The 26001-nt window shown below is 41.3% G+C and overlaps 2 protein-coding genes across 2 annotated transcripts; both read right to left on the bottom strand.

The window, feature by feature from the left end:
• Positions 1 to 1725: 1725 nt before the first annotated feature.
• Positions 1726 to 10499, bottom strand: LOC140311857 (vitellogenin-1-like). Its single transcript, XM_072389442.1, has 34 exons — positions 10440 to 10499; positions 9924 to 9944; positions 9646 to 9797; positions 9303 to 9554; positions 9051 to 9212; positions 8815 to 8963; positions 8575 to 8725; positions 8315 to 8472; positions 8064 to 8229; positions 7857 to 7982; positions 7542 to 7760; positions 7237 to 7454; positions 7056 to 7153; positions 6840 to 6964; positions 6654 to 6755; positions 6448 to 6567; positions 6172 to 6361; positions 5859 to 5952; positions 5577 to 5762; positions 5327 to 5471; positions 5041 to 5248; positions 4514 to 4947; positions 4376 to 4420; positions 4201 to 4269; positions 3917 to 4120; positions 3684 to 3826; positions 3468 to 3603; positions 3260 to 3383; positions 2989 to 3169; positions 2810 to 2904; positions 2568 to 2662; positions 2239 to 2404; positions 2000 to 2161; positions 1726 to 1907 (listed from the first exon to the last, which is right to left on the bottom strand). Exons 1-34 carry the CDS (start codon positions 10477 to 10479, stop codon positions 1804 to 1806), a joined length of 5040 nt encoding a protein of 1679 aa, XP_072245543.1. The 5' UTR covers positions 10480 to 10499; the 3' UTR covers positions 1726 to 1803.
• A 5945-nt stretch (positions 10500 to 16444) lies between these two features.
• On the bottom strand, positions 16445 to 25218 carry LOC140311855 (vitellogenin-1-like). The gene is made up of 34 exons (XM_072389440.1): positions 25150 to 25218; positions 24636 to 24656; positions 24358 to 24509; positions 24015 to 24266; positions 23764 to 23925; positions 23528 to 23676; positions 23288 to 23438; positions 23028 to 23185; positions 22777 to 22942; positions 22570 to 22695; positions 22255 to 22473; positions 21950 to 22167; positions 21769 to 21866; positions 21553 to 21677; positions 21367 to 21468; positions 21162 to 21281; positions 20886 to 21075; positions 20572 to 20665; positions 20290 to 20475; positions 20040 to 20184; positions 19754 to 19961; positions 19227 to 19660; positions 19086 to 19130; positions 18911 to 18979; positions 18627 to 18830; positions 18394 to 18536; positions 18178 to 18313; positions 17970 to 18093; positions 17699 to 17879; positions 17520 to 17614; positions 17279 to 17373; positions 16958 to 17123; positions 16719 to 16880; positions 16445 to 16626 (listed from the first exon to the last, which is right to left on the bottom strand). Exons 1-34 carry the CDS (start codon positions 25187 to 25189, stop codon positions 16523 to 16525), a joined length of 5040 nt encoding a protein of 1679 aa, XP_072245541.1. The 5' UTR covers positions 25190 to 25218; the 3' UTR covers positions 16445 to 16522.
• Positions 25219 to 26001: the final 783 nt, after the last annotated feature.

Raw genomic sequence — 26001 nt, 5'->3', positions numbered from 1 at the left:
AACATCGGCAGGGGCCCTCGCCATAGGACGCCTGCTGCTGGCCCTTCCACTGCCCCGGACCAGTGGGAGGACTCCCTGTCGGAGGAGGAGGCAGTGGACCCGCCGGCGAACTCGCCTTCCTCACAACCTGAGGATGGGGAGTTCCCGGGTTCTCCCGAGTTTTAGCCCGCCTTCCTGTTCCCCCTCCTCCCACCCTGGTTCCTTGGACTTGTTTTGGGGACGTCAGGGGCCGTCCCTTGAAGGGGGGGGGTTCTGTCACAGTTTAGTCATCCAACCATCAGTAATTTTCCATTGATCCTGCTTCTGCCCCACTCAGCCTGTCAGCCACACACACCTCATCAGTTCACTCCACTCACCTGTGAACACAGCTGCCTCTCATCACATACAATCAGCCCAGCATATAGTCACCAGCTCCACACTCTATCCTTTGCCAGATTGTTCTTTGCCATGCATGTCTTTCCAGCGTTCTCCTGCCAGTTTTACCGGTACCGACCTCGCCTGTCCCTGATTCCCTGCTTCGTCTGCCTCCTGGTAATTCGACCCAGCCTTCTGTCCCTGACCAAGAACTTTGCCTCTCCTCTCCTGATTCCTGTTTGCCGGTTTCTAAACCGTTTGTCTGTCTGCCAGAGTCTCAGTAAAGCCTTGAACTTTTTACCACTGTCTTCTGACTCCTTTGTACTGCAATTGGGTCCATACACCACCCGTTACACAAAGATTCTCTCTATAAGTCCAGTAACTGGTCTCCTCTGTTTGTAGATGTTTGCAAACTGCTATTTTGCTGATGCTTAACAAAATGGTCTTGTGCCAACCTTTTTGAGACATGTTGCTGCCATATTTTTCATGAAACAGTAAAATGTTTTACCTTCAAATTTTGATATGCTTTTCTATGTTCTATTGCAAATATTATATTAGTTTATGAGGTTTGCAAATCATTGCATTCTGTTTTTATGAAAATCCACATTATACTGGGTCTTTCCTGTTGAAATCAAATGTTTCTCATTGTTGAACTAATGAAAACGGTAGAAGTCACTAGCTTTCTAGCATTCTTGGCTTATTGTCTAAGTCTTCATTTTATTGTTGGAACCACATACAATAGAATAGAAGAAAAGGAAAAACACCTTATTCATCCCCCACTGGGGGAAATTCAAATGAATAAATACTATAAATATTTACTTTTATAGATTTAAGAATAAAAAATTAAAAAGCTGGTAATTGTTGAGTAGTCGCTATCTATGGTTAGATGTTACAGCACTGTGTTGGACTATGTTTGATCAGAAATGACCTGTCTCTGGTAGTTCTGCCTTGAAATATTTTGTTGGTGAATCTGGTATGTGTCTTATTTGCTTATTTAAAAAAAAAAAAAAAAATGAAATCATATAGTTTATCTGGCCCTGTGATGGACTGGCGACCTGACCTGTCCAAGGTGTACCCCGCCTCTCGCCCAATGACTGCTGGGATAGGCTCCAGCCCACCCGTTACCCGACCGACGGATTGACGGTATAGAAAATAGATGGATGGATAGTTTATCTGCATATGGGCCTAAATTTACAAAAATGATTGGTCGTTAATAATCTTCTCTTTTGGGTTTAAATATTCCAAGTTCAATATGACAGTTGTTTAAAACTGTGTCGTGTTTATTTATTCATATAGTTTTATTTCAACATGAGGGGTAATGATCATAAGATCTGACTGATCTCACATAGTGAATAACTTTGCACCAACACATTTCACATTCCAATTTTTTTAATTTGCAGACTTGCACACAACATAAACTAAAACTTGATATGATGAATGGCAACAAGATTAAGCACACTGAGCCGTGCAGCTGCAGGCAAGGTGAGCTTCTGCAGTTTCCCTCACGTCCACACTGCTATCGAAGATGCTGCTCATACTCTGAGGACTGGAATCTGCATGAAAAAGACAGGGAGAGAAGTTAGGAACTGAATGGTTTTTTTTTCTACTATCTCATGATTTTATTTTATTTTTTTCACACACTCACCAGCAGGCAGACAGGTGAAGCCAACAGAGACGGAGGTGGTCTTCACCGGGAAGCAGCCGGGCAGACAGCGCAGCACGGGTTCTACAGAGAAGCAGGTGGACTCCTCACCGTGGATATTTACCTTCTTCTCCAGCTTCACAGATTCATGCTTCAGACGGCATTCTGTAAGAGAACAGAGTTGATTGATCAGGACGCCGTACTGTTTGCCTAAAAATGATTGCTTAATATTTGTTTCTTACCAGTGGTATCCCTGCAGCTCTCTGCTGGCAGAATCCAGGAATGAGTGAAGCTGACTGCGTTCTTGGTCAGGCGTCCGTTGGGTGTGCGGTATTCCTGTCTGACCTCCCCATCGGCTTTTCCGCAGACTCCACAGGTCTTGCCTTTCATCCAGTCCACAACTTGAATCTACATTACAAGATCAGATGAGACAATAAGGAAAAGAAACATCAAATATACCTGCCATTAATGAAAACATGATGCACTGCTGCTCTTTTGGTTTTCCCAAAGTCACAATTTAACACTTTTCATTTCTGCAGGAACGGTTGATAATGCATAGTGTTGCATTTACCCTCCATGTGTTCTTCTCAAAGTAGACTTCATGAAGACCGTGGCTAGGTGCATACACAGAAACGCCCTCTCCACTTTGTCTGATCTCGATTTTAGCTGTAAAACAGGTTTAATGATCAGTTCTTACTAGTAGTTTAATAGTATTTCATAAAAACAAAGACAATGGGGGGTATAAATTGATAGTAGCTGTAATGGAAAAACAGGTACAACTTATAATTTGCATTATTAGATCTAATGTTGCACCTGTTGGATGCTGGTAGGGCAGGCTGGTGAGGGGTATTTCCATGTTATTGACCTTCACAATCACTTCACTGTTCTTGGGGTAGAGGTCAATATCTCTACAAGAAGCAAAAAACCTTTTTAGTTTAGTCAACTTTTGGATTAAAACCAGCCATTCTTTCTAGTTTTATTTGGCTACTCACATGTCAGCAATTTTGACATTGATGTGGTTTTGCTCCATGGAATCCCTCTTCTGCAGAACAATGAATTTCAGCTCCTCAGTGCAGTCCTGTGCCAAAACCTGGTAGCAAGAGGATGCCATCTTGTTTGTGATTGTCCGGTTGTTGAATGTGGTCAGTGAATCTCCAATGAAGAGGCATTCAGCTGGCAAGAAAAAGAAGGTTTTCATTTGTTAGTTGCAGGACAAAATCGAAACAAATGTGTTGAATTTTAGATAGCAACAGCAGCTATTACCTGCCAAAGCTTTGGCAAACATATAGTGGACTTTATCAGGGGCATCTTCAAAGGGAGTGAGGCCTGTGATCTCATCAAGGGGCATAGAGACGGGAAGACGCGCAGTTATGTTGTAGACAGTGTTCTGTAGGCAGAAAGAAATTAAGTTTTGCTTTTCAAAAGCAATGATTACAACTTTATTTTGAGGGAGCAGCATGACTTTTCATACCATTGGTGTTTTTGCAATGAAGTCAACAGTCCTTTCAGATGATGCAACAACAGTGAATGAAATCCTCCTGGTGCTGTTTGCACTCTTTGTTCGAATCAAGTCAGACAGAAATTTAGCAGGAATGTATTCATACGCCCTGTAAAAAAATGTCAAAAGTCAAAAACAGTCAACATGGCATGTGAGCAATCTTTAGACAGTACACAGAAAGTTTCTTACATCTTTCCATAGCGTTTAAGATCAGATGGAAGTGTTTCCCAGGACATTCTGAGACGAGCTGCAGGGCTTGGACCAACAAGACCAGTTTCGGATGTAACCATGGTGTCGTACTGCTTGCATTCTGCTCCCCAAGTGATTTTAGCCTATGAAATAAACAACAGACACAAGTATAAGGCAGCTTGTTTTCATAGGATATCTTTCTATTTCTAGTAAAATGCAAGACCGTTTCTTACTGTCATTTTGTGCTTGCTCAACAGAACTCCATCGGCACAGAGCTTCCAGTTGTTTTCAGGAACCAGGGAAGCAATGGCAATCTGAACTCTGGCAGTTGGTTTGTCAAAGTAGGCAGTAACCATATATCCCTGCTTCCTCTTATCAGCTCTAACAGCACGGAAGATGACGGCTAAGGCTGCGGTCTCGTTGGCCAGGAATTTATTCTGTGGGGACAACCATAAGTTATTGATCCAAGAGCGTGCATTTAACCTGTTAGGGAAAAGATTTTTTTTTCATTTTTCACCTGTCTGTAGATGGCTTCAAAGCTTGAGGCACTGCTGTTGCTACTGGAAGCTGCTGAAGAGGTGACACTCTGCAACAACATGTTAAGATAATGAAGCACCTGGTAAAAACTGTGACAGAGGTTGGCATATTTTCATAAAGTACGGTATCTGTTTTGAGGGGTCATACAAACATACCTGCTTCCTGTGGTCCCTCTGGAACTTCAGGAACGAAATCACTTGCTGTTAAGAACAAATTATTGTCAGCTCCCACACAGGCCACATGATGTGTAAGAATTCTTTCCTTCAAAGTTAAAAATATTTTTAGAAGTTTACCTTTGAGGCACGAGAACTGGAGCGAGAAGAACTTGAGCCGGCACTGAAGAGTGATGCAAGGCTTGATGCAGAGCTGGTCTTGGATGAACCACTGGAAGATCTTGAAGATCTGAGTCTTCTGCTGCTTCTTTTGCTGCTGCTGCTGCTTTTGCTGCTGCTTTTGCTTTTGCTGCTGCTGCTACTACTGCTTCTACTGCTGGAACTGGAAGAGGAGGACTTCTTCCAGTAGGAAGAATGCTTTGAGGAAGAACTGCTGGAGCTAGAGGAGGATAAGGAGCGGTTTCTCTTAGGAGCCAGGATTTTGTTTAGCTTCATAAGGACTGGTGCACTATCCAGGATGTCTTCGGTCATGCTGATCTGTGTAACGAGTCTTTCGACAGCCTTTGACCCCACTTTAACCTCCATCTCCAGTCTCTCAATGGCTTGACCTTCAACTGAAAGCATAATGAAATAATGTCATTAGTATCTGACTTCTATGAACAGCGCTTCTATGAAATTCTCAAAAGTGTTTTTTTCTTAGTGCTTACTTGGTGTGACAGAGAAAGAGAAATTGTACCGTCCAACCAGTCTGTACAGGGCTATGTCCCGAATAGAAGTGCCATTTTCAGAGCCAACCTTGAAACAGGCTTTGAGTCCAACCCCAACATACTTAACGCAGTACTTCTTGGAAAATGCACGAGATTTGTTGAACTTGACAACCTCATCCTCCAGGGTAATCATCTCAAATGATGCTGACTATAAGGAGAAATACATCTTAATGATAAGTACAGATACTATTGTAAATATCTGAAATTCTGCAGTCACCACACATACCTCAACAGAGTCGGCAGCAGAAGAAGCCTTCATAGACGAGATAACCTTCCTTGAGATGGACGGTAGGACTTTGTTAGGAATGAGTGGAGTGATTCTCTCAGCAGCCGGATCCTCAATGTTTCTTGCAACAGCAAAGGTCTCGATACTGTGGAAGAGAGACATGAAAGTAATCATCCAGGTTCAACAGATAAAGCTAGAGTTGACAATAAATCTTTTCAAAAGTAAACAAAGAGGCAAATGTGAGACTTACTTCAGAGATGTAAGGTTTTCTGGCACAGGAACAGGAAGGACTTCGATCTTAAAGTCACCATCTTTGATGTTAAGTCTTGCAGTGATTTTAGCAGGTACAGTGTAATTTAGTCTGACAGTGTAATTGAGGGCAGCCTGAAGAATGGCAGTGTTGACTCCCATCACAGCATATGTGTTCATGGCAAAACTGGAGAACAAGGACAATTTTATGTTCAGTTTTGTTACTTGAGACATTTCGGGGCTCAGTTCATGTCAATCAGTTTATGTTTGACATTGAACCCACCTTGTTTTGACTTCAGTCTCAAGCTCTATGTCTGTCTCCAGCAAGTGTCGGAGGTGGAAGTCTTCTGGCAAAGGTGGTGAAGTTTTGGGCTGGACTAAGAAAACAAATGAGCTCATTATTTACCCTTATGCATAATACTGCCCACATAGTATCCTTTTTTTTTCCAATGGAGATTTCTATTTAAAATTTTATTTTGTGGATTTAAAATTCCTTAACTTGGAATAGATTCAAATATTATGCTTCGTAATATTTCATCAGTATTTTCAGCACTCAAGTCCGAGCGCTTTGTTTGTTTGTTCATTTTTTGACTCACTTTTAACCACAGCTGCAGCTACAGCAGCAGTGTACAGACTGAGCTCCAGTGGAAGGCCAGCAGCAGTAGGAATGATACGTCGCACCTCAGCGGCCAGAACAGGCTTAGCATAGTGGACGTTGACACCAGTCAGCAACAGAGCCTTGAGAGCATGTATTCCATATTCCCGAATTGTAGGACTTCTGGCCAACTGTAGGTGAAGAATATAACATACATGTTTTGTCTTGCAAAACTGTGATTAATCTTGAGGTTGATAGGTTGCTGTTTGTATCATACCGCAACAGCCTCTTCAATCATGACTTTGTCGATGTTAGCGAAGGCAATTTCTTGTCCTAAGAACTTGACACTGATAGAAGCCAGAGGCTTGCTGATGCTCATGGACCTCCACTGAGAGAGCTGTGGACAGAGAACATGTGGTGTGAGCTCCATGTGTGAGTGTGAAAGAGTATATTTTTGTCTTTGTGACTTTCTTGGTTGCTTACAGCTTTAATGACACGCTTCATCTTGGTGATTCTATCAGCACTGTCAATAAGTGCAGGGTTTTTCAGAAGAGCCTCTTGTAGTCCATCAGTTCTCACTCCAATCTAAGAGAAAATCAGCAATGTTAAAACAGCAGCTTTCAAATTCGCTATTGAACAGCTGAACAGATTCTCATGTCCACCGTATACCTCCAGAACATCAGCAGCAGCTCCAGCAAGGAAGACTCTGGTCTTGGCTAAAACAGACCTCGGCAGAATGGTGGCGGCGTCATTGATATAGAAAGCGGTGGCAGCAGCGCCAATCATCAAGGAACCTGATGAAGTGTTTAGTGAGATGCAGTCAGCTGATGCATCAGCAAAAATAAAACTCAGATAAAATGAATTTAGATGTGACATAGGTCTTACTGTTGTAGGCATCCACATGGACTGCTCTGCTGTAACGTAAACTCAGTCTGTCCAGCTTTGGACCCAAGATTTTCATGGCAACACTGCAAGCAGCAGCACTGCAATGGAAGCGTAAAAGAGATGATGCATTGTTTTGTGCAGACAGACTTGTAGATGAATTGGCATTAGACAGGGCTCTTACACTGTGGGGTGGATGGTGGAGGAGCTCCTGCTCAGGGACTTCATGTGAGAATAAGTGAAGCTGGCAACCTGCAAGTCTTTCTCTGTCTTCACATTGTTGGCAACAGTTATCACCAATGCCATTGAAGGCCTTGTTTCAAACAGGACGATGCAGGAAAGCATACGAAGCTCTGGGTGAATATCTTTGTCCATGTAGAGCTGAAGAGCCAATTCCTGGACCTATTTGAGAGGAGAAATCAAACTCAGTATGGAGTTCAGGCTAAAGACCAGCCCACTTTGAAAAACTCCTTAGTGTTCAGAACTCACCATTCTTGACTCCTTCTTTGCAAAGTTCCTCAGGGCCATAATGGCTTCAGCATGGACTCTCATTGGCAGAGATGCAGCAGCAGTGCCATGAATGGGCATGATCTTTGTGATTGCCTTGAAAGTAGCAGGGTGTCGCGCATTTCCCAAAACCTTTAGAAACAGGATGATGTTCTCGGTCTCAGCCTTAGCAACAGCCTCAGCAAGACGTTCCTGGATGGGCTGTTGAAGGAAATGGGAAAATGGGATCGTCCATTTCTTACTCATTCATTTTCCTCTATATTTGAAGCCCAGTAAGAAATAACAGGGTTATTTCACCTTTATGTACTCAGTAGGACAGACAGCTAACTCAGAGCAGTTTCTGAAAATCATGGTACCATAGCCAAGGAGGACAATCTCACGCAGAACTGGGCTTTCCATAACTTTGTTGTTGACTGTCAGGGTCTAGAAGAGAGCAAATATCAGAAATATTTCATGTGTTCATTCTCCTTATTGTAAATGTAACTTACGTTGGGGTTCACCTACCTCCATCAGCTTGATAGTCTCACTGTTTGCCGACACCGTGTGAACAGCTGCAATGAAAGCCTGAGCTTCCTCAGCAACACTCAGTTCATCAGCCAGGAATTTCTCCTTGACTAATCTAAAAGCAGCAGGGGTTCCAGCGACAGGGATGGCATCCAAGAGCCAGCGTCTGTAAAAACAATTGTAAATGTACATATATAAGTAGTTATACATATAGTATTTTCTTATTCAAATTTCAAATCACTGTAAGCCACCTGTGGGAGGACATTTGTCTGTACTGGTTCCAAGACATTTCCAGGTCTTCATAGGTAGCTGCACGGAGAATCTGAATCAATTCCAAAAATTTCCGAGGGGCATGTTCACTGACACTCTCCACATTGTGGGTAACCAGATGGTTCAGAAGCTCTGTAATCTAAGACCACAGGATTGAAAGGGGTGTCACTAGAAATGGTCAAAATGTGCAAATTTTCATTCATGACTTCACTTATATTTTGAAGTATTGTGAAAAAAGTACCTGGGCCTTTGGGTTGCTGATCTTGATAAGCTGGAGAGGTGACTGAAGAAGTTCGGTAGAGAACTCATACTTGAGAGATCCCCGTTGGCGATACTCAACCTGGGCGGATGGAATCGGGACTTTCTGAATCTCAAGGAACACCAAGGACTGCCTTTAAAGTAATGTGAAAAAAAGGCTAAGTCGCAACTCCATTTAAGCCAGATACAACTATTTTTACATTCTCTTTATCTTTTGACATACTTGGTCTCCATTTGAGCAGCTCCATTGTGCTCGGAGAAAGGTGAAAACTGGATCAGCTCATTGACGACTGCCTTCAGGATCATGACACCACTTGCAACTGGTTTCAAGGTGTAAGTGAATGATGAGGTACCTCTCAGGTTTTTGCTGTCCTACAAATACAAACCACGCAGTCGCCTGTTCATGCAATGGTATTTTTTTCACAGATGAATGCGTGGTGAAAATGGACTTAAGCTTACCTTCTGGCACTTGTCACATTTCTCAGTGTATGCCAACCCGATGTCTTTAATGATCCTTTCCTGACAGTGGTTCATGTCCCTGGTCTTGGTCAGAAGGATGCGTTCAGCCTTGATGTCTTCACTGATGGAGTAGAGGGTCTTGCACACACCCTGAGTTCCGTTCTATGGAGCAGAGCACCTTTTTAGTAAACAGATTAAATCTCTTGCATTGTGATTCATTATAAATAGGCTACTTTGGGATCTTTGACAAACCTCCTGCAAATCATACACATTGTGTGTCCTCTTGATGTTGAGCTGAAGGATATTCAGGATGCCTCTGTAGATGTTCAGCACCAAAGTTGAAATTCTTTCAGGTGCATGGATTTTTCCCACAACACCATTGGTATATTCAAACTTGATGGGGATCATGAGCTGAGGTTCCAGGGCTGCCGTCAGCTTGGTTGCTGGGATTGGAGCATCATTTGGCCAAATGCCGCTGTACTCAAAGAGCTCAGGTTCCGCAAGCTGAAATATAGGAATCAGATGTAGAGCATTAGAGATTTAGTGCATTTCCAAGGTAAAGTAGTTGTTGCTTGCTCATTACTTTACACTTTACCTTCAGCATATATGTGTTTTGGGCTTCATTACTGATCATAACTTTAGACCTGATTTTGAGTCCGGCCCTTGCCCAACCTTCCTCAGGGAGACCTCCCAGGAGGAATGCCTCATACTTGTACACATAAGTCTTTCCGGCAGCAAAGTCAGGGGCTGTAGGCACAAATTTGCTTAGTTATAAGGGCTCCAACTTATCTAAAAAACATTGTTAACCTTAGCTGCAGCAAATGTTGGATAATGATAATGTCTTTTAAGGTTCCAATAAAGTACTGGGCTTACCAAAAACAGGACTTTGTCCAGCTGAAATTGAAAAAAAGAAAACGCATTTCAACTCATTTAAACATGTGACTGGAGTCTTTTCTTATGCATTTCAACGTTTTTAAATTGTAAAAAATGCTATACAAGTTGTTGGAGATTTGGCTGCCGGTCAATAAGCACATGCAAGAGAGAAACAACAAACATTTCTGAATCTAATTAAGCAACAAATTTCAGAAGAGAGAAAAGAAACAAGTTGAAACATTCCAGGAAATGAAGGCACTAAACAGCATACAAAGAAAACTCTCCAACTCAGCAATTTCAGTAAATACCAATTCATGACTGTCATAAATGCTGACAACTGTGTGCTACTATTGCACGAAAAAAATAAGTAACATTTAACGTCTGATTAGTTCTCAATAATATAGCATAAAATAAAGTAGTTTTCTGTGCTTAGATTAAGGTACTTGAAATCAGTACAGTTATTCCTTATGGCAATGTAAAAGCAGCCCACTTTCAGAGATGCAGAATCCAACTTACACACAAAGGCCAAAGCCAGGGCAAGCACAACCGCTCTCATGGCTGATGGGGCTGTAACAGTCTGTGGTGACACAGAGCCTTTATACGAAAATTTTTTGTGACGTAATGCAAGTATTATGTGAACCATGGCACAACTCTGCTGCTCTTCATTTGATAGATAACATATTAAACTTTTAGACCACCACAGGGAGAAAAGTTAGGGTCACCTGACATTGTCAAAAAGGCCAGATTGAACTTGGACATCTTGTTTCAAAATGTTTACTGGGTTTCACGATTGAGCAATTCCCACATTAATTGAAAATCCCTTTATTCTAATACTTTTTAATGACAGTTGCTGTTAGTATTAGTTATAGACATATATAGACGGACTGACAGATGGGAAAGCTGTTGCTCTAACGGTAAAGTGGTAAAGTACTGATCCTCTTTCATTTGAAAGTTCATTGGTTTGATCCCCAACTTCCCCAGTCTTCATGTGTCCTTGGGCAGAATACTGAATCCTACATTGTCTCCCAAAGTTTTCCTCACTTGGAAGTTGATTTGAATGAAATTATTTGCTAAATTAATTGACATAAAAAAGGTAAACCAAGAAAAAAAAGAAGCAAGGATATAAATACAATTTGTCCAAGACAGCAGCTAAAACTCATTTGAAAGAGGAGCTTTTTTTACCCATAGGTTACACTTTATGACTATATGTTTTACTGTGGGATTGACTATATAAAGGCTTTGATTAAATGAAAGAGTTATAATTTACAGAGTAGAAGTTAGTTTAAGTTTAAGTTAGTTTTTTTGCTGCAGTTATATTTAACTTACTCGTGTAATCTACTGTAGGTGTATGTTTGATTAGATTTTCATTTTCATAAGTCATAATTGCCTTTAATGCCTTTATTGCCTTTAATTAATCTTGTGAAATGCTTTGAAATATCCCATCAAATAAGTTTCAAAGTTCAAACAGAAAGTGTCACCTTGACTCTGCTGTTTGCTTGCTTTGTTTGTTTTGATCAGGGTGACCATTGAGGTTGTGACATCTTGGCAGAACTGTCGTGTGATTGATGATGTTGGATCTGTGGGACTGAAGTGATCATTATTATCATTTATTGACAGACCATGTTTATTCTACTCATGTCAGCTTGGCTCCAAATATTTTGTGGAAATGCAGGCTTATGCTTCCCAGTTGTGATTGTTGCTTCAACTAACTCCAAAGAACCACTGTAGCACACTGAACATGACATGCACAGTCAGCGTGATATTTAGGGAAGATCAGCTTGTTAAAGTAATTTATAGCAAATTCGAAACAGAATAGCCATTTATGTTTTTATTTTATATAACGGCTCAAACACTTATATTGAATGGTATGAACGGTATAAAGTTACCTACAAACAGTCTGTTATGCACATCCTGATTCAATGGATTTAAAACAAATCTCATAATGGTGTTAAAAACATAAAATGTGCAGTTCCCCGGTTTTAATTACACCTTAGACATTACTACTAAACACACACACACACACACACGCACGCACGCACACACATTAGGTCTTGGGGAGTGGTAGCACTGAGTGGTATCTGGTGGGCGGGGCTCTTTGGGTATGTAGGCTGCCCAGAGGGCCGTGCTCCCAGTTCTACAAGGTTGGCTGCCCCTCAATTTTAATCACATGTGCGGATGTATGTAATGTGTAACTGTGTGTGGTGATGACTGGGCCTGGGTCTGTGACTTGCTGCCCTCTGGCCTGCTTGTGCTTTTTCCCAATGGGGGGGGGGGGCTTCACTCACCTGTGGGCACGTCTTGACTCCCGGGGCACTTGGGGCATGCGCTGGCACACTGTGGCTGTCTGGGGCGCCTGGCCCTCTCGGGCATTGGGTGGGGCCTCTGCCGGGGGGTTTGGGGGCGCTCGGGCTCCTGGGGCCCGGGTCCAGTGCATGGCCCATGTCTGGGTTGCTGGGGCCTCGTGGGGTAGGTGTGCTGTTGTCCCTGGTTCCCGGGGGGGCTTCTTCCCTATGCTTATGGGGGGCTACACTCATGGGGTACACTCATAAATAAGCACAGTTATCATGTTGTATTGCATGTTTATGCACACACACACATTCCCCACAGAGGCCATGGATTGTCGTCTGTTTTGTTTTTACAGGTGTAGCAGCCGGTTGTCTGGTTTTTCTTTCTATTTTTGTTCAGTTTCTTCTTCTTTGCTCTTCCTCTTTCCCTGTCCCCTGGTCCGGTTCGGCACTATTACATGTTAAATATTGTAACAAAAATAAATAAATAAGCAGTTGATGGGCATCAAGGGGAGCTTTACATTCATAAAGCTTCCCTTGGCAAAGCAAATCTGTTTGGCAGCAAAGGTATTCAGATTACAATTCTGCTGCCATAATGCTGGACAGGACAAGGGAAAAAAAACAAACAACATAAAACGTTGTGCATGTATGCGTTTAATGTTTAGATATAACACATTTTTACATTAATGCAATAACCAGTGACCTTGGACTCGAATTACGCCACACACTGAATGAAAAGTCTTAACAGTTTTATTTCCAACATGGGGTAGTTTGAAAGCTGGTTTCCTGGGTCTCATCTGCTGCCTCGAACCACAGCTGTAGGTGTGACTCTCGAGGTAATGCTTTCCGGAGGTGTCGTCCACCAGAAGAAGAGGTGGGTATCAGAGGAGTCGACATGGTTGGAAAAGTTAGAGGTGGTTGCTTTCAGCGAAGGTAACTGCAAGTCACACACACTGTTTTGGAGGGTCGTTGGCCCACTCATCTTTACAGTGTTGCTTCTGTTCATTGAGGCCTGTGAGCATTTTTTTTTCATGCATAGCTCTCTTGAGGTCCTGTGACATCTCAGTCAGGTTAAGGTCTGGACTTGGACTTGGAAATTCTTTTACACACCTCCAAGCACACCATCACATCTGTCATAGATGTGATGGTGTGCTTGAAATCAAGTGCTTGTCCTGTTGCTTTACAATTTCAGTTGGGAACTGTTTTAAATGTTTTTTGCGTGTGAATTATATTTCTCACTACGGCCTAATTTACTCTAAATTCTTTTTGAATAGCCTTGTAACCCTTCCAAGATTCATACTTTATATTAAGTACACATATGCACCAAGGTTAAGGTTTTGGCACGAACTTAAACTCACATTTAATTTAGTTTAAAGCAAGAACAGATCGTTCAGCTCAGTTTATGAATTTAGTAAAGCATAATAAAGAGAGTAAAGCATAAATTAATCAGTGGGACCAAAAGAAAGTAGAAATTTGAAGAAAAAACAAGAAAACCAGTAGATGGGGCAATTTCCTTTTCCTTTGTGGTGTTTTTTTTTCTTCTTTTCTTGAATTTTCTTCTCTCTTTGATGCTTGGTGCATGGCAGGAGTCATGGCAGGCCAGAAGTGTTGTAGGTGGAGGAAAGGTTATGTTGGTTCAGCGTTGTTTGGCTGGATGCTGATGTTAGAGCAGCAGGATGTAGAATGACGCTAGATGTTAGCTGATAGGTGAAATGGTAAATTATACATACATAGATACATATACACTGACAGTCTATGTTTGGATGGCATTTTCTTGGCTTCCAGTACTACTGTTAGAAACTTTTCAGTTATTTTCCACCACAGTCTGTCCTTTTACTTGCATATGAAAATAGGTCTCTAGGACTGCCTTCTTTCACCATTGTACTATTGTCAAAGTTAGGAGCATCCTGTGTCAGAGTGATGCAGACAAACTAGTGCAAACATTTGTTACTTCGAGATTGGACTGGTAACTTGTCCAAAATTCTGCAGCCAGGGTTCTGATGAGAACTGGCAGAACTCACATTTTTGCAGTTTTAGCTTCTCTTCATTGGGTTCCTGTTAAATTCTGAATAGAATTTAAAACTGTGGTCCTCACATGTAAAGCTCTTAAGGACCAAACTCAATGATATCTTCTGACTGCAGACTTACATTAGCTTGTGTTTGTCTTTCTCAGCAGGTATCCCTGGCCTGGTGACATGGTACTTGTTGTCCCCTCTTTCTTGGCTTGAATTAGACTGTCTCTTTGAAGTTCCCTGAGAAAACATCTGGTCTGATTTGGCACTTTGTATATAAAATGGAGTTGAATTTAACTGATGTTGGCTGGGTACCTGTATGAGTAAGGGTTAATCAAAATGTTTCAGTAATAATGCTTCTATTTCAGTGTTTGATGACACATCAAGAGTAAAATTTTGAAGCTTGACTGATGCAGTTCCTTGTCATTCCCTCTTAGACTTTCCCTCTAGCTAAAGTCTTTTAGTTGTTGTAGTTTTTTGTAATAATTTTTTGTCCTGATTCTCCATGTCAACAATCAGAAGCTTCCTTTGAGAGCAGCACAGATTGTTTTTCAAAGAAACTGACTTTGTTGAGGAGCTCGCAGAGGAAGGACACATTCTTCATTAATTCTTCTATTAAGTGAAATAAATCATAGGCTTCTCAGAAGCTTTAAGTGTTTTCTTACTGTGAAAATTGTCTAGGGAAAGAAAATTAATACAAGCCCAATTCCAAAAAGTTGGCACACTGTAAAATGTAAATAATAATAGAATCCAATGGTTTGCAAACCTCATTGAACCAATATTTTATTTGCAATAGCACATAAAAAACATATCAAATGTTGAAAGTGAGGCATTTTTACTATATCAAGAAAAATATTAGCTCATCTTAATGGCAGCAAGCTTCTTAAAGAGGAGAGGGACCAACCAGCTTGTTATCAGCTCTGAGTTCAAAAGTCTGCATCTCTGATGGTATGGGGGTAAATTAGTGCCTATAGAACTGACAATTTGCATATCTTCAAAGGCATCATCAGTGCTGAACGGTGCATACCAGTTTTAGAGCAACATAGGCTCCCATCGAAAGGATATCTTTTTCAGGGAAGGTCTTGTATATTTCAGCAAGACAGTGCGAAACCACATACTGCATCTATTACAACAGCACAGCTTTGTAGTACTAAAAAAAAAATCCTATATCATACAAGAATGGGACAAAGATTCTCTCTATAAGTCCAGTAACTGGTCTCCTCTGTTTGTAGATGTTTGCAAACTGCTATTTTTCTGATGCTAAACAAAATGGTCTTGTGCCAACCTTTTTGAGACATGTTGCTGCCATATTTTTCATGAAACAGTAAAATGTTTTACCTTCAAATTTTGATATGCTTTTCTATGTTCTATTGCAAATATTATATTGGTTTATGAGGTTTGCAAATCATTGCATTCTGTTTTTATGAAAATCCACATTATACTGGGTCTTTCCTGTTGAAATCAAATGTTTCTCATTGTTGAACTAATGAAAACGGTAGAAGTCACTAGCTTTCTAGCATTCTTGGCTTATTGTCTAAGTCTTCATTTTATTGTTGGAACCTGTTCAGAATCTTTAATTTTAGTAAAAGTGACCACATACAATAAGAATAGAAGAATAGAAAAACACCTTATTCACCCCCCACTGGGGGAAATTCAAATGAATAAATACTATAAATATTTACTTTTATAGATTTAAGAATAAAAAATTAAAAAGTTGGTAATTGTTGAGTAGTCGCTATCTATGGTTAGATGTCACAGCACTGTGTTGGACTATGTTTGATCAGAAATGACCTGTCTCTGGTAGTTCTGCCTTAGAATTTTTTGTTAGTGAATCTGGTATGTGTCTTATTTGCTTATAAAAAAAAAAAAGAAAAAGGAAATCATATAGTTTATCTGGCCCTGTGATGGACTGGCGACCTGTCCAGGGTGTACCCCGCCTCTCGCCCAATGACTGCTGGGATAGGCTCCAGCCCACCCGTTACCCGACCGACGGATTGACGGTATAGAAAAATAGATGGATGGATAGTTTATCTGCATATAGGCCTAAATTTACAAAAATGATTGGTCGTTAATAATCTTTTGGGTTTAAATATTCCAAGTTCAATATGTCAGTTGTTTAAAACTGTGTCGTGTTTATTTATCCATATAGTTTTATTTCAACATGAGGGGTAATGATCATAAGATCTGACTGATATCACATAGTGAATAACGTTGCACCAACACATTTCACATTCCAATTTTTTTAATTTGCAGACTTGCACACAACATAAACTAAATCTTGATATGATGAATGGCAACAAGATTAAGCACACTGAGCAGTGCAGCTGCAGGCAAGGTGAGCTTCTGCAGTTTCCCTCACGTCCACACTGCTATCGAAGATGCTGCTCATACTCTGAGGACTGGAATCTGCATGGAAAAGAAGTGTAGAGAAGTTAGGAACTGAATGGGTTTTTTTTCTACTATCTCATGATTTTATTTTATTTTTTTCACACACTCACCAGCAGGCAGACAGTTGAAGCCAACAGAGACGGAGGTGGTCTTCACCGGGAAGCAGCCGGGCAGACAGCGCAGCACGGGCTCTACAGAGAAGCATGTGGACTCCTCACCGTGGATATTTACCTTCTTCTCCAGCTTCACAGATTCATGCTTCAGACGGCATTCTGTAAGAGAACAGAGTTGATTGATCAGGACGCCGTACTATTTGCCTAAAAATGATTGCTTAATATTTGTTTCTTACCAGTGGTGTCCCTGCAGCTCTCTGCTGGCAGAATCCAGGAATGAGTGAAGCTGACTGCGTTCTTGGTCAGGCGTCCGTTGGGTGTGCGGTATTCCTGTCTGACCTCCCCATCGGCTTTTCCGCAGACTCCACAGGTCTTGCCTTTCATCCAGTCCACAACTTGAATCTACATTACAAGATCAGATGAGACAATAAGGAAAACAAACATCAAATATACCTGCCATTAATGAAAACATGATGCTCTTTTGGTTTTCCCAAAGTCACAATTTAACGCTTTTCATTTCTACAGGAACGGTTAATAATGCATAGTGTTGCATTTACCCTCCATGTGTTCTTCTCAAAGTAGACTTCATGAAGACCGTGGCTAGGTGCATACACAGAAACGCCCTCTCCACTTTGTCTGATCTCGATTTTAGCTGTAAAACAGGTTTAATGATCAGTTCTTACTAGTATTTTAACAGTATTTCATAAAAACAAAGACAATGGGGGTATAAATTGATAGTGGCTGTAGTAGAAAAACAGGTACAACTTATAATTTGCATTATTAGATCTAATGTTGCACCTGTTGGATGCTGGTAGGGCAGGCTGGTGAGGGGTATTTCCATGTTATTGACCTTCACAATCACTTCACTGTTCTTGGGGTAGAGGTCAATATCTCTACAAGAAGCAAAAAACCTTTTTAGTTTAGTCAACTTTTGGATTAAAACCAGCCATTCTTTCTAGTTTTATTTGGCTACTCACATGTCAGCAATTTTGACATTGATGTGGTTTTGCTCCATGGAATCCCTCTTTTGCAGAACAATGAATTTCAGCTCCTCAGTGCAGTCCTGTGCCAAAACCTGGTAGCAAGAGGATGCCATCTTGTTTGTGTATGTCCGGTTGTTGAATGTGGTCAGTGAATCTCCAATGGAGAGGCATTCAGCTGGCAAGAAAAAGAAGGTTTTCATTTGTTAGTTGCAGGACAAAATCGAAACAAATGTGTTGAATTTTAGATAGCAACAGTAGCTATTACCTGCCAAAGCTTTGGCAAACATATAGTGGACTTTATCAGGGGCGTCTTCAAAGGGAGTGAGGCCTGTGATCTCATCAAGGGGCATAGAGACGGGAAGACGCGCAGTTATGTTGTAGACAGTGTTCTGTAGGCAGAAAGAAATTAAGTTTTGCTTTTCAAAAGCAATGATTACAACTTTATTTTGAGGGAGCAGCATGACTTTTCATACCATTGGTGTTTTTGCAATGAAGTCAACAGTCCTTTCAGATGATGCAACAACAGTGAATGAAATCCTCCTGGTGCTGTTTGCACTCTTTGTTCGAATCAAGTCAGACAGAAATTTAGCAGGAATGTATTGATACACCCTGTAAAAAAATATCAAATGTCAAAAACAGTCAACATGGCATGTGAGCAATCTTTAGACAGTACACAGAAAGTTTCTTACATCTTTCCATAGCGTTTAAGATCAGATGGAAGTGTTTCCCAGGACATTCTGAGACGAGCTGCAGGGCTTGGACCAACAAGACCAGTTTCGGATGTAACCATGGTGTCGTACTGCTTGCATTCTGCTCCCCAAGTGATTTTAGCCTATGAAATAAACAACAGACACAAGTATAAGGCAGCTTGTTTTCATAGGATATCTTTCTATTTCTAGTAAAATGCAAGACCGTTTCTTACTGTCATTTTGTGCTTGCTCAACAGAACTCCATCGGCACAGAGCTTCCACTTGTCTTCAGAAACCAGGGAAGCAATGGCAATCTGAACTCTGGCAGTTGGTTTGTCAAAGTAGGCAGTAACCATATATCCCTGCTTCCTCTTATCAGCTCTAACAGCACGGAAGATGACGGCTAAGGCTGCGGTCTCGTTGGCCAGGAATTTATTCTGTGGGGACAACCATAAGTTATTGATCCAAGAGCGTGCATTTAACCTGTTAGGGAAAAGATTTTTTTTTCATTTTTCACCTGTCTGTAGATGGCTTCAAAGCTTGAGGCACTGCTGTTGCTACTGGAAGCTGCTGAAGAGGTGACACTCTGCAACAACATGTTAAGATAATGAAGCACCTGGTAAAAGCTGTGACAGAGGTTGGCATATTTTCATAAAGTACGGTATCTGTTTTGAGGGGTCATACAAACATACCTGCTTCCTGTGGTCCCTCTTGAACTTCAGGAACGAAATCACTTGCTGTTAAGAATAAATATTATTGTCAGCTCCCACACAGGCCACATTGATGTGTAAGAATTCTTTCCTTCAAAGTTAAAAATATTTTTAGAAGTTTACCTTTGAGGCACGAGAACTGGAGCGAGAAGAACTTGAGCCGGCACTGAAGAGTGATGCAAGGCTTGATGCAGAGCTGGTCTTGGATGAACCACTGGAAGATCTTGAAGATCTGAGTCTTCTGCTGCTTCTTTTGCTGCTGCTGCTGCTGCTGCTGCTGCTTTTGCTGCTGCTTTTGCTGCTGCTGCTACTACTACTGCTGGAACTGGAAGAGGAGGACTTCTTCCAGTAGGAAGAATGCTTTGAGGAAGAACTGCTGGAGCTAGAGGAGGATAAGGAGCGGTTTCTCTTAGGAGCCAGGATTTTGTTTAGCTTCATAAGGACTGGTGCACTATCCAGGATGTCTTCGGTCATGCTGATCTGTGTAACGAGTCTTTCGACAGCCTTTGACCCCACTTTAACCTCCATCTCCAGTCTCTCAATGGCTTGACCTTCAACTGAAAGCATCATAAAATAATGTCATTAGTATCTGACCTCTATGAACAGCGCTTCTATGAAATTCTCAAAAGTGTTATTTTCTTAGTGCTTACTTGGTGTGACAGAGAAAGAGAAATTGTACCGTCCAACCAGTCTGTACAGGGCTATGTCCCGAATAGAAGTGCCATTTTCAGCGCCAACCTTGAAACAGGCTTTGAGTCCAACCCCAACATACTTAACGCAGTACCTCTTGGAAAATGCACGAGATTTGTTGAACTTGACAACCTCATCCTCCAGGGTAATCATCTCAAATGATGCTGACTATAAGGAGAAATACATCTTAATGATAAGTACAGATACTATTGTAAATATCTGAAATTCTGCAGTCACCACACATACCTCAACAGAGTCGGCAGCAGAAGAAGCCTTCATAGACGAGATAACCTTCCTTGAGATGGACGGTAGGACTTTGTTAGGAATGAGTGGAGTGATTCTCTCAGCAGCCGGATCCTCAATGTTTCTTGCAACAGCAAAGGTCTCGATACTGTGGAAGAGAGACATGAAAGTAATCATCCAGGTTCAACAGATAAAGCTAGAGTTGACAATAAATCTTTTCAAAAGTAAACACAGAGGCAAATGTGAGACTTACTTCAGAGATGTAAGGTTTTCTGGCACAGGAACAGGAAGGACTTCGATCTTAAAGTCACCATCTTTGATGTTAAGTCTTGCAGTGATTTTAGCAGGTACAGTGTAATTGAGTCTGACAGTGTAATTGAGGGCAGCCTGAAGAATGGCAGTGTTGACTCCCATCACAGCATATGTGTTCATGGCAAAACTGGAGAACAAGGACAATTTTATGTTCAGTTTTGTTACTTGAGACATTTCGGGGCTCAGTTCATGTCAATCAGTTTATGTTTGACATTGAACCCACCTTGTTTTGACTTCAGTCTCAAGCTCTATGTCTGTCTCCAGCAAGTGTCGGAGGTGGAAGTCTTCTGGCAAAGGTGGTGAAGTTTTGGGCTGGACTAAGAAAACAAATGAGCTCATTATTTACCCTTATGCATAATACTGCCCACATAGTATCCTTTTTTTTCCACTGGAGATTTCTATTTCAACTTTTATTTTGTGGATTTAAAATTCCTTAACTTGGAATAGATGCAAATGTTATGCTTCGTAATATTTCATATTTCATCACTCAGCACTCAAGTCCGAGCGCTTTGTTTGTTTGTTCATTTTTTGACTCACTTTTAACCACAGCTGCAGCCACAGCAGCAGTGTACAGACTGAGCTCCAGTGGAAGGCCAGCAGCAGTTGGAATGATACGTCGCACCTCAGCGGCCAGAACAGGCTTAGCATAGTGGACATTGACACCAGTCAGCAACAGAGCCTTGAGAGCATGTATTCCATATTCCCGAATTGTAGGACTTCTGGCCAACTGTAGGTGAAGAATATAACATACATGTTTTGTCTTGCAAAACTGTGATTAATCTTGAGGTTGATAGGTTGCTGTTTGTATCATACCGCAACAGCCTCTTCAATCATGACTTTGTCGATGTTAGCGAAGGCAATTTCTTGTCCTAAGAACTTGACACTGATAGAAGCCAGAGGCTTGCTGATGCTCATGGACCTCCACTGAGAGAGCTGTGGACAGAGAACATGTGGTGTGAGCTCCATGTGTGAGTGTGAAAGAGTATATTTTGTCTTTGTGACTTTCTTGGTTGCTTACAGCTTTAATGACACGCTTCATCTTGGTGATTCTATCAGCACTGTCAATAAGTGCAGGGTTTTTCAGAAGAGCCTCTTGTAGTCCATCAGTTCTCACTCCAATCTAAGAGAAAATCAGCAATGTTAAAACAGCAGCTTTCAAATTCGCTATTGAACAGCTGAACAGATTCTCATGTCCACCGTATACCTCCAGAACATCAGCAACAGCTCCAGCAAGGAAGGCTCTGGTCTTGGCTAAAACAGACCTCGGCAGAATGGTGGCAGCGTCATTGATATAGAAAGCGGTGGCAGCAGCGCCAATCATCAAGGAACCTGATGAGGTGTTTAGTGAGATGCAGTCAGCTGATGCATCGGCAAAAATAAAACTCAGATAAAATGAATTTAGATGTGACATAGGTCTTACTGTTGTAGGCATCCACATGGACTGCTCTGCTGTAACGTAAACTCAGTCTGTCCAGCTTAGGACCCAAGATTTTCATGGCAACACTGCAAGCAGCAGCACTGCAATGGAAGCGTAAAAGAGATGATGCATTGTTTTGTGCAGATAGACTTGTAGATGAATTGGCATTAGACAGGGCTCTTACACTGTGGGGTGGATGGTGGAGGAGCTCCTGCTCAGGGACTTCATGTGAGAATAAGTGAAGCTGGCAACCTGCAAGTCTTTCTCTGTCTTCACATTGTTGGCAACAGTTATCACCAATGCCATTGAAGGCCTTGTTTCAAACAGGACGATGCAGGAAAGCATACGAAGCTCTGGGTGAATATCTTTGTCCATGTAGAGCTGAAGAGCCAATTCCTGGACCTATTTGAGAGGAGAAATCAAACTCAGTATGGAGTTCAGGCTAAAGACCAGCCCACTTTGAAAACCTCCTTAGTGTTCAGAACTCACCATTCTTGACTCCTTCTTTGCAAAGTTCCTCAGGGCCATAATGGCTTCAGCATGGACTCTCATTGGTAGAGATGCAGCAGCAGTGCCATGAATGGGCATGATCTTTGTGATTGCCTTGAAAGTAGCAGGGTGTCGCGCATTTCCCAAAACCTTTAGAAACAGGATGATGTTCTCGGTCTCAGCCTTAGCAACAGCCTCAGCAAGACGTTCCTGGATGGGCTGTTGAAGGAAATGGGAAAATGGGATCGTCCATTTCTTACTCATTCATTTTCCTCTATATTTGAAGCCCAGTAAGAAATAACAGGGTTATTTCACCTTTATGTACTCAGTAGGACAGACAGCTAACTCAGAGCAGTTTCTGAAAATCATGGTACCATAGCCAAGGAGGACAATCTCACGCAGAACTGGGCTTTCCATAACTTTGTTGTTGACTGTCAGGGTCTAGAAGAGAGCAAATATCAGAAATATTTCATGTGTTCATTCTCCTTATTGTAAATGTAACTTACGTTGGGGTTCACCTACCTCCATCAGCTTGATAGTCTCACTGTTTGCCGACACCGTGTGAACAGCTGCAATGAAAGCCTGAGCTTCCTCAGCAACACTCAGTTCATCAGCCAAGAATTTCTCCTTGACTAATCTAAAAGCAGCAGGGGTTCCAGCGACAGGGATGGCATCCAAGAGCCAGCGTCTGTAAAAACAATTGAAAATGTACATATATAAGTAGTTATACATATAGTATTTTCTTATTCAAATTTCAAATCACTGTAAGCCACCTGTGGGAGGACATTTGTCTGTACTGGTTCCAAGACATTTCCAGGTCTTCATAGGTAGCTGCACGGAGAATCTGAATCAATTCCAAAAATTTCCGAGGGGCATGTTCACTGACACTCTCCACATTGTGGGTAACCAGATGGTTCAGAAGCTCTGTAATCTAAGACCACAGGATTGAAAGGGGTGTCACTAGAAATGGTCAAAATATGCAAATTTTCATTCATGACTTCACTTATATTTTGAAGTATTGTGAAAAAAGTACCTGGGCCTTTGGGTTGCTGATCTTGATAAGCTGGAGAGGTGACTGAAGAAGTTCGGTAGAGAACTCATACTTGAGAGATCCCCGTTGGCGATACTCAACCTGGGCGGATGGAATCGGGACTTTCTGAATCTCAAGGAACACCAAGGACTGCCTTTAAAGTAATGTGAAAAAAAGGCTAAGTTGCAACTCCATTTAAGCCAGATACAACTATTTTTACATTCTCTTTATCTTTTGACATACTTGGTCTCCATTTGAGCAGCTCCATTGTGCTCGGAGAAAGGTGAAAACTGGATCAGCTCATTGACGACTGCCTTCAGGATCATGACACCACTTGCAACTGGTTTCAAGGTGTAAGTGAATGATGAGGTACCTCTCAGGTTTTTGCTGTCCTGTAAATACAAACCACACAGTCGCCTGTTCATGCAATGGTATTTTTTTCACAGATGAATGCGTCATGCAAATGGACTTAAGCTTACCTTCTGGCACTTGTCACATTTCTCAGTGTATGCCAACCCGATGTCTTTAATGATCCTTTCCTGACAGTGGTTCATGTCCCTGGTCTTGGTCAGAAGGATGCGTTCAGCCTTGATGTCTTCACTGATGGAGTAGAGGGTCTTGCACACACCCTGAGTTCCGTTCTATGGAGCAGAGCACCTTTTTAGAAACAGATTAAATCTCTTGCATTGTGATTTATTATAAATAGGCTACTTTGGGATCTTTGACCAACCTCCTGCAAATCATACACATTGTGTGTCCTCTTGATGTTGAGCTGAAGGATATTCAGGATGCCTCTGTAGATGTTCAGCACCAAAGTTGAAATTCTTTCAGGTGCATGGATTTTTCCCACAACACCATTGGTATATTCAAACTTGATGGGGATCATGAGCTGAGGTGCCAGGGCTGCCATCAGCTTGGTTGCTGGGATTGGAGCATCATTTGGCCAAATGCCGCTGTACTCAAAGAGCTCAGGTTCCGCAAGCTGAAATATAGGAATCAGATGTAGAGCATTAGAGATTTAGTGCATTTCCAAGGTAAAGTAACTGTTGCTTGCTCATTACTTTACACTTTACCTTCAGCATATATGTGTTTTGGGCTTCAGTACTGATCATAACTTTAGACCTGATTTTGAGTCCGGCCCTTGCCCAACCTTCCTCAGGGAGACCTCCCAGGAGGAATGCCTCATACTTGTACACATAAGTCTTTCCGGCAGCAAAGTCAGGGGCTGTAGGCACAAATTTGCTTAGTTATAAGGGCTCCAACTTATCTAAAGAACATTGCTAACCTTAGCTGCAGCAAATGTTGGATAATGATAATGTCTTTTAAGGTTCCAATAAAGTACTGGGCTTACCAAAAACAGGACTTTGTCCAGCTGAAATGGAAAAAAAGAAAACACATTTCAACTCAGTTCAACATGTGACTGGAGTCTGTTCTTATGCATTTCAACGTTTTTAAATTGTAAAAAATGCTATACAAGTTGTTGGAGATTTACTGCCGGTCAATAAGCACATGCAAGAGAGAAACAACAAACATTTCTGAATCTAATTAAGCAACAAATTTCAGAAGAGAGAAAAGAAACAAGTTGAAACATTCCGGGACATGAAGGCACTAAACAGCATACAAAGAAAACTCTCCAACTCACTAATTTCAGTAAATACCAATTCATGACTGTCATAAATGCTGACAACTGTGTGCTACTATTGCACGAAAAAAATAAGTAACATTTAACATCTGATTAGTTCTCAATAATATTACATAAAATAAAGTAGTTTTCTGTGCTTAGATTAAGGTACTTGAAATCAGTACAGTTATTCCTTATGGCAATGTAAAAGCAGTCACTTTCAGAGATGCAGAATCCAACTTACACACAAAGGCCAGAGCCAGGGCAAGCACAACCGCTCTCATGGCTGATGGGGCTGTAACAGTCTGTGGTGACACAGAGCTTTTATATGGAATTTTTTTGCTGACAAAACCCACATGTGACGTAATGCAAGTATTATGGGAACCATGGCACAACTCTGCTGCTCTTCATTTGATAGATAACATATTAAACTTTTAGACCACCACAGGGAGAAAAGTTAGGGTCACCTGACATTGTCAAAAAGGCCAAATTGAACTTGGACATCTTGTTTCAAAATGTTTACTGTGTTTCACGATTGAGCAATTCCCACATTAATTGAAAATCCCTTTATTCTAATACTTTTTAATGACAGTTGCTGTTAGTATTAGTTATAGATATATATATAGACGGATTGACAGATGGGAAAGCTGTTGCTCTAACGGTAAAGTGGTAAAGTACTGATCCTCTTTCATTTGAAAGTTAATTGGTTTGATCCTCAACTTCCCCAGTCTTCATGTGTCCTTTGGCAGAATACTGAATCCTACATTGTCTCACAAAGTTTTCCTCACTTGGAAGTTGATTTGAATGAAATGATTTGGTAAATTAATTGACATAAAAAAGGTAAACCAAGAAAAAAAAAAATGAAGCAAGGACATAAATACAATTTGTTCAAGACAGCAGCCAAAACTCATTTGAAAGAGGAGCTTTTTTTACCCATAGGTTACACTTTATGACTATATGTCTTACTGTGTGATTGACTATATAAAGGCTTTGATTAAATGAAAGAGTTATAATTTACAGAGTAGAAGTTAGTTTAAGTTTAAGTTAGTTTTTTTGCTGCAGTTATATTTAACTTACTCGTGTGATCTACTGTAGG

Source organism: Leuresthes tenuis, unplaced genomic scaffold, assembly GCF_036924035.1.
Source record: "Leuresthes tenuis unplaced genomic scaffold, fLeuTen1.0.hap1 SCAF_7, whole genome shotgun sequence".
Lineage (NCBI taxonomy): Eukaryota > Metazoa > Chordata > Actinopteri > Atheriniformes > Atherinopsidae > Leuresthes > Leuresthes tenuis.
The sequence above is the reverse complement of the archived record's forward strand: the minus strand, read 5'-3'. Positions and strand labels throughout refer to the sequence as shown.

Excerpts from the sequence above, each read along its gene's own strand:
- LOC140311857 (XM_072389442.1), bottom strand. The coding sequence starts at position 10,479 with ATGAGAGCGGTTGTGCTTGCCCTGGCTTTGGCCTTTGTGT. Across the intron at positions 7,761-7,856 it reads GTCCTACTGAGTACATAAAG|CCCATCCAGGAACGTCTTGC; the intron begins GTGAAATAACCC and ends TTCCTTCAACAG. Across the intron at positions 2,162-2,238 it reads GAGCTGCAGGGATACCACTG|AATGCCGTCTGAAGCATGAA; the intron begins GTAAGAAACAAA and ends GTTCTCTTACAG.
- LOC140311855 (XM_072389440.1), bottom strand. The coding sequence starts at position 25,189 with ATGAGAGCGGTTGTGCTTGCCCTGGCTCTGGCCTTTGTGT. Across the intron at positions 21,678-21,768 it reads CCATGTGGATGCCTACAACA|GTTCCTTGATGATTGGCGCT; the intron begins GTAAGACCTATG and ends ACACCTCATCAG. Across the intron at positions 21,076-21,161 it reads TGATTGAAGAGGCTGTTGCG|TTGGCCAGAAGTCCTACAAT; the intron begins GTATGATACAAA and ends CTTCACCTACAG.